This window comes from Urocitellus parryii, chromosome 2 (assembly GCF_045843805.1).
Source record: "Urocitellus parryii isolate mUroPar1 chromosome 2, mUroPar1.hap1, whole genome shotgun sequence".
Taxonomy (NCBI): domain Eukaryota; kingdom Metazoa; phylum Chordata; class Mammalia; order Rodentia; family Sciuridae; genus Urocitellus; species Urocitellus parryii.
In genome coordinates this window covers 79,512,696-79,525,115 of record NC_135532.1, presented here as the reverse complement: position 1 = coordinate 79,525,115, position 12,420 = coordinate 79,512,696, and the positions used below count along the sequence as shown (strand labels likewise).

General features: G+C 40.2%; 1 protein-coding gene and 1 pseudogene across 1 annotated transcript in view; both read left to right on the top strand.

The window, feature by feature from the left end:
- Positions 1-2,761: 2,761 nt before the first annotated feature.
- Positions 2,762-3,799, top strand: LOC113187201 (ubiquitin-conjugating enzyme E2 variant 1-like; annotated as a pseudogene).
- A 7,328-nt stretch (positions 3,800-11,127) lies between these two features.
- Positions 11,128-12,420, top strand: part of Pspc1 (paraspeckle component 1) — a 64,826-nt gene continuing 63,533 nt past the window's right edge. Inside the window, exon 1 of the mRNA XM_026394949.2 lies at positions 11,128-11,643. Within this exon, the coding sequence (XP_026250734.1) occupies positions 11,272-11,643 (372 nt within the window). The 5' untranslated portion in view covers positions 11,128-11,271. The remainder of the gene's footprint in view (positions 11,644-12,420) is intronic.

The window sequence follows — 12,420 nt, the reverse complement described above, 5'->3', positions numbered from 1 at the left end:
TTTCAACTGATAAAGATTGTGCCCTTGGAAAAGCATGTATATAAAAGGTAATCAATGGAAGAGTCCAAGGCAGGGAAGAGAAAGTGAATGAATAAAACAATAATATAAATACAACATTGGAAGCACAGAGCCACAGCCCAAGATTTTCCAAAAAAAAAAATGAATATTTAAAAGTTTGGAAAACTAAAAAGATATTGTAGATCTCAAGGTCAAGGCCATCTGGGCAACTTAGGGAGATGCTGTCTCAAATTAAAAGGGTTTGTGGGGGCTAGAGTTGTAGCTCTGTGGTAGAGCATTTGCTTAGCACATGTGAGGTACTGGATTCGATCCTCAGCACCACATGAAAATAAATGAATAAAATGAAAGTATTGTGTCCATCCACAATTAAAAAGTATTTTTTGAATGGTGGAGGGGTGGGATGTATCTCAGTTGTAATGCACCACTGGGATCCTTCCCCAGTACCACATACATAAATAATAAATAAATAAATAAATAAGGCTGGGCTGGGCGTATACTTTGTGGTAGAGCATTCCAGGTTCAATCCCCAGTAACATCAGAAAAAAAGAAAAACACAGAGGATTGTAAAATATAGGAAAACTATTTGTGATTCTTTAACACGATTAAGCTCACCTGAATAAAGATCTGGAAAAAACAAGTAGATGTTTCTAAGATATGTGGAGAGGATATTTTTCTTTTAGAAACAAGTGTCCACTCTGAGATGGAGATTTATTCTAATGGAAGCGAACTTGATAGGAAACCCCCAATCCAAACTTATCACTAAATCTCATCTGATCATGGTGCCCCACACCTGTAATCCCAGAGGCTTCGAGGCTGATACACGAGGACCTTGAGTTCAAAGCCAGCCTCAGCAATAGCAAGGCTCTAAGCAATTCAGTGAGACCCTGTCTCTAAATAAATACAAAATAGGGCTGGGGATGTGGCTCATTGATTGAGTGCCCTTGAGTTCAATTTTCGGTACCAAAAAGGAAAAGAAAAGAAAAAAAAGGACTGGGGAGGTGACTTAGTGGTAAAGCACTGCTGGGTTCAATCCCCAATACTAAAAAATAAACTAAGTCTTTGTTACTCTCCATTGTTAGAGCAACAACAAATATAAGGAGATTTATGGAGGTGTATAAAAGGAAAGTGATCCATAGTTCTGTAATATTCATATTTCTTACAAAATAACCTTTGTTACTACTGATTCTGGTTTTATACTATCTGGCTGATGTTTGCAAAAGGGTTGAAGGTGAGGACTGGGGATATAAGCTCAGTTGGTACAGTGCTTGCCTATCATGCATAAGGCCCTCGGTTCAATCCCCAGTACCACAAGGAAAAAAAAAAAAAGGCCTGAAGGTGAGCTGGGGCATGGTGGCACTCACCTGTAATCCCAGTTTCTCTGGAGCCTGAAGCAGGACTTCCAGTTCTAGGTGAGTCTGGTCAATTTAGACAGACCCCATTTCAAAATAAAACATTTTTAAAAGTTTGGGAGATTTACTCAATGAATTGCATATTTAAAATTATAGCCTGACATCTTTTGTCTATAAGACTAAAAAGAAATTTATACAGTGTCATTGAGAGAGTTGTCATGGATAATATCACAGGGTTAGTGACTAGACATTGATATAAAATATTATATTCAAACATTGGATTCTACTTCAAAATTTAAAAATCTATCAGAATATGCAACGAATAAAAATTTGTCTTCACATTTTGGGTATTGGATAATCCCTCAAAAACCTTTACAAGATACACTAACACAATTTTGTAGACATTAGAAAGAAGACAAGTTTACATGAAGTTTTGGAATAACTTCTTCCTAAGGATTTTCAAAGAGAGATATATTAAAAGATGAGACATTCTTCAGTTTGCTGTGGCATCATTCACTAAGTTAGAATTGTGATCATTAATAAGAGTCATTTTATTGAAGTAAAATAAAATTTGCCAAAGCAAAGTGATTTATCTTTGTCATTCTTGCTGGTTTTTAAAAATCCTACACCAATCATTGTCACACAGCTGATGCTCAATAAATATGCCCAGAAGGTATATTTATTCACTAAGTTATTTTATACTTTTTTACTTTGAATTTTTTCTAATAAATTTTTTAATAAAAATAGTTTAATAAAAAAAAAGTTTGGGAGATATAGGACAGTGGTAAAGCACTTAACCTTGCGTGTGCTAGGTCCTGGGTTCAATCACCAGTACTGAAAAAAAAAAAAGAAAGAAAGAAAAAAGGCTTGAAGATGAAGAATATATGGAAGGGCATCAACTAAAAGAATCTTCACTTTAATCATGCTAATACTTCAACAGTGTAGTTACTTCTAATGGTAAAATCTGTTTTGCGCCAGATGGGGTGATACACTCCTGTAATTCCAGTGGTTTAGGAGGCTGAGGTAGGAGGATTGCAAGTGTGAGGCCAGTCTCAGCAATTTAGTGAGACCCTGTCTCAAAAAATAAAAAAAGGCTGCCTATGTGTGACTCAGTGGTTAAGCACTCCTGGGTTCAATCCCCAGTACCCTGTCCCTCTAAAAAAAACACCCCTAGTCTTGGATACTCTGTTTTCTGTTATAACAGTAAATAGGCTAAGATACCATTTTATCACACAAAGTATCACAAGTGTCATATTTTCTTTTTTGGAGGGATACCAGGGTATGAATCCAGGGACACTTTACTACTGGGCCACATTCCCAGCCCTTTTTATTTTTTTATTTTGAGACAGTTGCTGAGGCTGGCCTCACACTTGTGAGTTGCTGGAATTACAGTCATGCACCACTGCGCCCAGCCAGATGAGGTTTTTGTTATAGGTTGTATGTTGCAGTACTATGGATTGAACACAGGGGCGCTCTACCACTGAGCTACATCCCCAACACCGATCCCCTGCCACAAATCTTTTAATTAATTATTATTATTTTTTTTTTTTGCTGGTGCTGGGGATTGAACCCATGGCCTTAATGCATGCAAGGCAAGCACTATACCAACTGAGCCATATCCCCAACCCTCCCCCGCCCTTTTTATTTAAAAATATATTTTTAGTCGTCAATGGACCCTTATTTTATTTATTTATATGTTGTTCTGAGAATTGAACCCAGTGCCTCACATATGCTAGGCAAACACTCTACCACTGAGCTATGACCCAAATTCAATCCCCAGCTCTTTTTGTTTCCCTAAATTGCGTAGGGCCTTGCTAAATTGCTGAGACTGACCTTGAATTTGCAATTCTTCTTCCTAAACCTCCCAAATTTCTGGGATTACAGATGTGCCCCACCTTGCCCAGTAAAACTAAGATATTTATAAAGAACAAATATTTATTTAGCACCTAGTTCTGGAGGCTTCAAAGTCCAAAGGTATGATGATGGCATCTTGCAAAGAGCCTTTGAACTATGTCATCCCATGGCAGAATACAAGAAAGGACAAGAAAGAGCAAGAATGAATGGGAATTGGGTCAAACTCACCCTTTTTGTCAAGAATGTATTCCTGCAGGACTTTGAGCCATAGCAAAGGAATATGGCAGCCACCATGGGCATAGACAATTTATGAAAACCTAATATACAGCCTTAAAATAGAATGTGGACCTAAATACCCAGAAGCACCCCCCTCCTTTATAAGATTTGTAACAAAAATTAATATGAATAGAATTAACAGTCCTAATGAAGTGGTGAACCCAAGAGCCATATCAGTGCTAGAAAAATGACAGAATTCATGTAGCTTCAAAGTTATTCTGTAAGAACTGCTGGGCTTAATGATGTCTAAAGAAAATATGAAACTCTCTCAACCACCAGAAGAACAGTGTTATGGCAACTAATTAAAAAAAAATACAGGCCCTCCTCACATTCAATTAAAGTAGCCTTCATTCTCTACAGTAGCAAATTTTCTAGATACCTGTTGTAGATCTGAAAGTAATAGAAAGGAAGCTCCCATTCAAAGGCAATGTTAAGATGCTATAAATCATACTAATTTTTTTGTCCATTTGAAATATATGTTGTACTATAGTAACAAAAATTACTCCCACTATAATTAATCCACTATAATTAATAACAGCTGTTGAGAGCCACAGCCAGGGGCCCCAGCAAACTTCCAGCTGCCGGCTGATGATTGGCTCACAGCGGCCCCAGCAACATCTAGCTGATTGGCTCCTCTGCAGTGATGCTCATTGGAGATGCTCATTGAACTGTTTCCCCGCCCTTTCAGACTGCCAGCTGATGATTGGCTCACAGCGGCCCCAGCAACATCTAGCTGATTGGCTCCTCTGCAGTGATGCTCATTGGGCTATTTCCCTGCCCTTTCAGACCACGGAGCTGCTCATTGGGGGACTTTTTTGGCTCCGCCCACGTGACAGCTAATCGGCCTCAAGAGCAGGAGGATTGTGGGAGGTGGGGAGAGGCTTGTGTTGGTGTGAGAGGCTTGTGGGAATCCGGTGGTGGCAGTTGGGCTCTGAGGGTTTTTCCTGAGGAGCTGTTTTGTTTGGCCTGTGTGGTCCTAAAAATAAAGTTAGTTTCTTTTGACAAGTGGCTCCTGAATTGTGCCCAGCCAGACTGCGGCAAACAGCGTTAATCTATGCATGAAGACAGAAACATCATGACCTAATCACCTCCTAATAGTCCCACCTCTCAACACTATTGCATTGGGGATTAAATTTCTAACACATGAACTTTGGAGGATGAACTCAAACCATACCAAATGGGAAATAGACACGGAGAACTTCTGCTGAGTTCCAAAGTATGATGATTGTTTTGAGGAAATTACCCATGTGATTGTTTGAATTGCAAAAGGAACTTTTTTTTTTTTTTTTTTTTTGGCAGTATTGGAGATTAAACCTCGGAATGCTCTACACTGAGCTACATCCCCAGCCCTTTTTATATTTTGTTTTGAACTTTATAGTTTCCTGATACTTCAAGAATTTTCTGGTGAGCTCAATGATGACATTAACAAATGTAATTTTATATGTTATTATACAATGAAGTGACAGCATTTTGGAAAATTGTATCATTCAATGAATCCATAATTTCAGATGTTTCAAATTCATGCCAGGGTAAAAATGAATTCAAACCACAAGCTTAAACCAATGAATTTTGATGTAAACAAAATATAAAGTTCATGGATATGATTTCAGATTCTACTTGCAGCTAATATTTAAGAAAATACCACTTGTCATATTTTTGGTGCAGTATCAGAGAATAGCCACAATAATATGACAAGGCTATTAAAATACTCCTTTTTAAAGAAAAATAATATATATTTATATACACTTATGTAATTTTCTTCATATAAAGCAAACAATATTTGTTACAGATTGAATACAGAAACCAATATGAGAGCCCTGCAGTTTTCTACTAAAAAAGAATTGCAAATGTAAAATTATGACATTCCATTTATGAAACTGTTTTTGAAAAATATGGTGGTTTATCATACACATAAAAACACACACACACACACAAATATTTTTTTTTGTACCAGTGTTGGAACTCAAGGGCACTTAACCGCTGATCCATATCCCTAGCCCTTTTTATTTTTTATTTTGAGATAGGGTCTTGCTAAGTTGTTTAGGGCCTTGCTAAATTGCTAAATTTGATTTTGAATTTGTAATCCTCCTGCCTCAGCTTCCCAAGGTGCTGAGATTATAGGCCTGTGCCATTGGGCCTGACTTTAAAAACAAATGTTTATTGAGACAAGGATTTTCATAATCTAGATTTATTCAAAATCACACTACTATGATTTGACTCATTTTACCTCTCTTCACTCTTATAGGCCTCAGCTGTCTCTATTCTAATTTTGTTTTATTTTGCAGTGATAGGGATTGAATTCAGGGCCTTGTGCATGGTAGGCAATCACTACCACTACCACTGATTTGTACCCATATTCACACTATTCTAATTTTAATCATTTATTTGGAGTATTATTGGTAGGCACAGTTTTTTTTTTTTTTTTAAAGAGAGAGTGAGAGAGGGGGGAGAGAGAGAGAGAGAGAGAGAGAGAGAGAGAGAGAATTTTTTTAATATTTATTTTTTAGTTCTCGGCGGACACAACATCTTTGTTGGTATGTGGTGCTGAGGATCGAACCCGGGCCGCATGCATGCCAGGCGAGCGTGCTACCGCTTGAGCCACATCCCCAGCCCGGTAGGCACAGTTTTGATACCTTGCTTAATTTCTCAGCTTTTATATATATATATATATGTCTTTTCCCTCTGCCATGTCAATCAGGAGTCAAATCCTATGGAGTTTTCCTCAAAAGTTTTTTTTCCCCTGAACTAAGCCTTCCTTCTATGTTTCCACTATTTCTTTGATCCAGTCTCACAATATCTTTTTTACACTTTTGACTTTATTTTCTGTACCTGCTCTATCACCCTAATCTGTGTGCCTCCAAGGCACTCTATCCTTATAGTGTTACTTTCCTAAAAAAAAAAAAAAAAAGCAAAAAAAAAAAAAAAGCAGTCTTCTGCCTGAAGACTTTTATTGGCTCCTGCATTGTCTTTTAGGGCTTCCATTGTAATGCATCTGAGTCTTGGGCTAGGTCCTGTGTTCCATCCACAGCAACACACACACACACACACACACACACACACACACACACCACAAACTGAGTGGCTTAAACAACAAAAATTTATTTTGTCACAGTGCTGGAGGCTTGGAGACCAAAACCAAGATTTCAGCAAGAGGGCTGGGTTTGTGGTTCAGTGGTATAAGCACTTGCCTAGCATGTGTGAGGCACTGGGTTCAATTTTTAGTACCACATATGAATAAAATGAAGGTCCATTGACAATAATAAAAAAAAAAAAGATTTGAAAAAAAAGGATGGGGGCTGGGGATGTGGCTCAAGGGGTAGTGCGCTCGCCTGGCATGCGTGCGGCCCGGGTTCGATCCTCAGCACCACATACCAACAAAGATGTTGTGTCCGCCGAGAACTAAAAAATAAATATTAAAAAAAAAAAATTCTCTCTCTCTCTCTCCCCCCTCTCTCACTCTCTTTAAAAAATAAATAAATAAATAAATAAATAAAAAGGATGGGGTTGGGGGTACAGCTCAGTTGGTACAGTGCTTGCCTTGCATGCACAAGGACCTGGGTTCAACCCCCAGCACTACCAAAAAAAAAAAAAAATAGGTGTCAGCAAGACTTCTTGTCTTACAAATGTCTGTCTTCTCCCACTGTCTTCACATGGTCTTCTTTATGTGTGTCTCTATGTTGTAATTTCCTCTTCTTATAAAGACAGTCCCACCATGCTGACCTAATTTAATAGTAATTTACCTCTTTAGAGCCTCTAATCTGAGGTACTGAGGATGAAGGAATTTTGAGTGTACATGTTAATAGAGCAAGAGAAGAAGCAGGAATATAATTGAGAGTACTTCAGTAGTTAATAGATAGTGATTAATAGTTATTAGATGATAAAGGATTAGCTTAGAGTGTTTGTGTTCAGGATATATTTTGAAAGTAGAACCAAAAGAATTTGCTGATTGGATTGTGGTGTGTGTGTGTGTGTGTGTGTGTGTGTGTGTGTGTGTGTTTTACCAAGGATTTAAAAAAATTCCAGGGGCCCTTTACCACTGAGCCACATCCCCAGCCCTTTAAAAGAAACTAAAAAAAAAAAAATTTTGAGACAGGGTCTCACAAAGTTGCTTAGGGCCTTGTTAAATATCTGAGGCTGGCCCTAAACTTGTGATACTCTGGTCTCAATCAATCCCCTTCATGGCAATCACTGGTATTACAGCCATGTGCTATCATGCCTGGCTCTGATTGGATATTGAGTATGTGGAAAAGAAGTCAAGTATGATTCCCAGATTGCCTGTCTGAGAATGTGGATGAAAGATAATGTCTTTGTGAAATAGAAAGGACTGGGAAAGGAAATGGTCTTGGTCTAGACACATTAAATTTGAGATGCTTATTTGACATCCATAAATAGAATACTTCTGTACCGATCAAGAAAATGACCATTTGGGAAAGTGATCTGATAACTGCTAAAGCAAAGTACTTGACAAGATGATATCTAGTGGACGAATAAGAGGGCTGACTTTAGAGTTGAGCATGTAGTTTGTTCACTGTTACACGAAGGGAAGATAATGTAGGTGAACTTCTACCCACTGTAGTGGGGTAGATTTTGTTCTGATAGGAAGAGGCAATTCTACTCTGACAATGTTTTTTCCTACAAAAAAAAAAAAGTGATACTATTGGCTATGGTGAGTAGGGGAGGAGTATTGGTATGAGCTGAGAGAAAATAGTGTAAAACAGTTATTTAGGAAAGTAACAGAGAGCAAAACCTAAGGGCTGAGGTCCACCTGATATTGATAGACCCAACCTGATCTTTTATTAAAATTGGGAGCCATCTTGCCACAAAGCCATGAAAAGCTAATTTCGGCTTTACTATAAATTACTGCAAATTCTGAACCTGCTTGGAAGGCCTGCCCGTGCCTTGAACTCACCCATGCCTGGCTCTCTGACCAGATAGCAGCCCTCTCTGAAACTTTAGTGACACCTCATAAATATTGGCCTTCCCTGGCCAGACAACGACCCTCTCTGAGGCTCTAATGGTCCTCATAAATTCTGATGTTGGGGCCAGCAAAAAAAAAAAAAAAAAAAAAATGTAAACTACCATTAGTGTGATGCTTGTCAGAGTTCTGTTATCTGTAACCCCCCTTTTGTGTAACTTGCTGGGCTATAAAGCTGGGCTGTAGGAAAGGTGGGGTTGCTGTCTTGTTCCCGCCGTTTTGGGAGGGAAAGGCAGCCCGGCCGGTCGAAATAATAAGCTTGCTTTAATTTGATTTTAATTGGAGTCAGTGGTCTTTTCTTGCGTCCTGGTCTAACAATATCAGTGATAATAAATTTAAAGAACGTTCACAATGATATTATTGCATAGGCAGAGAGGGAGGGAGAGAGAGAGTAAGAATTTGCCTTGGCATGAGATTTTGTGTGTGATTTCTGTCAAAGAACAGAGGGGAAATAGTCTTGCAGTTGCAAGAGATCAAAGATTAATGTCCTGTATTTCATGAGTCAATCCTGTGACATGAGATGTAAGAGAAAAGCATGTCCACTTTTAGAGAGGGCTGTAGGAGAAGTCGCTCTCTATCTTCCAATTAAAGAAGGAAGGCAAAGGGAAGATGAGATAAAAATCATTAGTAGATTTTGCTGATAAAGTGAGTTTCCAAAAACTCAACAGAAAGTTTTTGAACAACTGGGAGAGATGCACGGAATTGGGTCAGATTGAGGAATATATGGAGTATCAGAAACTGGGGAATTAGAATTTGTGTGGTGACTGAGGTAAATAGTAATTAGCTTCAATCATGTTTTATTTTTGGGATAGTTTTAAAATATGCTCATTGTATAAATTAAATACAGTAACATTTACCATTTTAGTGCACAGTTCTACTAAGTTTTTTTTTTTGTTGTTACAGCTTATTGAACTCAGGGGCATTTGACCACTGAGCCATGTCCCAGCCCCATTTTGTATTTTATTTAGAGACAGGGTCTCACTGAGTTGCTTAGCAGTCTCCATAAGTTGCTGAGGCTGGCTTTGAACTTTCGATCCTCCCCAGCTGCTGGGATTACAGGTGTGGGCCACTGCGACTGGCTTCTACTACGTTTTGATAAACATACACTTGTGTAGTCATAATCAAGATATAGTTCCATCATTCCAAAATATCCCCTTGACTCTACATAGTCAACATCTCCCTAGCCCCTAATTCCTGGAAACCACTTACCTATATTCCTTAGCTACAGGAATATCCAGTCCAGCCTTGTCCAGAATGTCATATATACAATATGTAGCCTTTTGATTCATGGTGTTGCTTGTGTCTGTATTTTATTCCTTTTATTGCAAAGTAGTACTTTATTATATGAATGTGCGACTGTGCAGAATATTATTTTATTACATGAATGTACTACTGTTTATCCTCTGAACTGTCAAGGATATTTGGGTTGTTTCCACTTTTCATCCATTACTAATAAAACCTCTATGAACAAATATTTGCGTGAACACAATTTTTTCTTTCTCTTGGATAAATACTTAGGAATGGGATGGATACTATAAACATATTTTTTTTTTTTAAAGAGAGAGTGAGAGAGGAGAGAGAGAGAGAGAGAGAGAGAGAGAGAGAGAGAGAGAGAGAGAGAGAGAATTTTTAATATTTATTTTTAGTTCTCTGCGGACACAACATCTTTGTTGGTATGTGGTGCTGAGGATCGAACCCGGGCCGCACGCATGCCAGGCATGGCGCGCTACCGCTTGAGCCACATCCCCAGCCCCTATAAACATATTTTTAACTTCATGAGAAACTGCTGAACTGTTTTGCAGAGTGCGAGTTTATTTCTTTTTCACAGCATTGAGGGTTCACTATGGGTAGGAATGGCATCGGGTAGGGTTGAGTAGTTCAGATAAGACACAGTAGGACTCACAAATCTTAAATACCTGTTATTACAGAAAAATTTAGTTTGTTCTTCTAAGTCTGTGGCCCACAGCAACTCATAATCTGGTTGTGCTAATTTTATAAGAAACTTAATGGAGTCTTCTGCGGTCAATAATCAACAGCACAATTATAAGATTGGTTGTTTATTTAAACATGTAATAAAAATTTTGCTCTTGAAATGGAGAGAAATAAAGTGTTTTAAGTGTGTTGGAAACGGTTTTATGAATGCTATATACAAAACATGCAGGTTTTCATTTTGTTGTAGTTATTGAAAATTGAGTTCTGCATTAAAAAGGGTAAAGATGTCCCCCAAGGGGCTGGGGCTACATAGCTCAGTGGTAGAGCACCTGCCTCGCACATGGGAGGCTCTGGGTTCAATTTTCCGCACCACATAAAAATAAAGATATCGTGTCCATCTACACTAAAAAAAAAAAAAAAAAAAGATGTCCCGCAAATCACTGTATTTTCACACGCTGCTGTACATATAATCTGTCCCATATACACAAACAACAAACAGTACCAGGTGTTCTAGGATGGGAAACTGCACTTTCCCACCCTAGGAGGCAGCTCTTGGTACAGCGCGCAAGGCTGTACGTCTACAAGGCCAAAGTTCAGTTGGTGCCGGGCATGCGCAGCCGGCCGATTGGACGCCGGCCTTTGCGGAGGGGCGGGACTAGATTCGGCGTCTTTCCTTCCAACCGCAGCTTGTGGCAGCGCCATTTTGAATGTGCGGCTGCCGCGGGCGTTAGTTCGGTAGGCAGGTCTGCGGGCTCGGGCTTCCAGCAGTTTCCTTACTTTCTCTGCTTCGTTTCCATAGATACATGTAGAGACGTATACATACATACATCTAGGCCTGTATCCGGTGTTTGAGGCGAACTCCTTAAGATGATGTTAAGAGGAAACCTGAAGCAAGTGCGCATTGAGAAAAACCCGGCCCGTCTACGCGCGCTTGAATCCGCAGCCGGCGAGAACGAGCCGGTGGCCGCGGCGGCCATGGCGCTGGCGCTGGCGGGAGAGCAGGCACCGCCTGCCCCAGGGCCCCCGGAGGACCACCCGGAGGAAGAGATGGGGTTCACCATTGACATCAAGAGTTTCCTCAAGCCGGGTGAGAAGACGTACACTCAGCGTTGCCGCCTCTTTGTAGGGAATCTGCCCACCGACATCACCGAGGAGGATTTCAAGAGACTCTTCGAGCGCTACGGCGAGCCCAGCGAGGTCTTCATCAACCGGGACCGTGGCTTCGGCTTCATCCGCTTGGTGAGTCTCGGGCCGCCGGCCCAAGGGAACAAAAGGGCGGTGGGATGTCCGCGGGGCTTCGCTTGTCCAGAACGGCCTCTCTGTGGATTGTGACCGCCCGGGTACCCTGCTCGGTGTGGTGGCCTCTGCTTCGCGCCGGTTGGGCTTTGCAGGCCTACTGTCGCGCGCTAGATCGTTACGGTCAACCCTGCCTGAACGGGTAGCCTCCGGTACCTGGGGGATCGGGGTCGCGGGGACCGACGGCGTTTTCGGGTGACAGTTCTTCGAGGCACAAATATGTTGTGAAGAAAATGTATTTGGAACGGAAGCTTCGGTTTGGCCAGAAATTTGGGTTTGAAGGAACAAACGACTTGCTTCTTAAAGACTTACCCAAAACATCCCTTTGCCTTCAACAAGCCCTGCACGCATTTTACAGCAAACCCCGTTAATACTCACCTCAGTGCAGCCCTCTCTACCTTACCCTTGCAGGTGCCTAAACTCTGTACTCGAGTATCACTGTTCCACCTGCAGTGATTGGTTAGTATTGGATTGTATTCTAATATTGTTTTTCCACCCGACTTTTGGAGGTTCCTGTGTTTTGGTGGGGGAGGTCGGCCAATATACTACATTATAGTTGAGTTATTTGTCCTGCAGTAGGATATTATGTGTCTTGCCCCCTTTAAATCTAAATTTTGAAAAATTTTCCGATAACATGCAAAAATTGTGCCTCCTTCTTATTCTAAAAAGCTTTGACAGTTTGCACTCAGGACAAAGTATTTGTTTTTCTTAGGTTTTCCT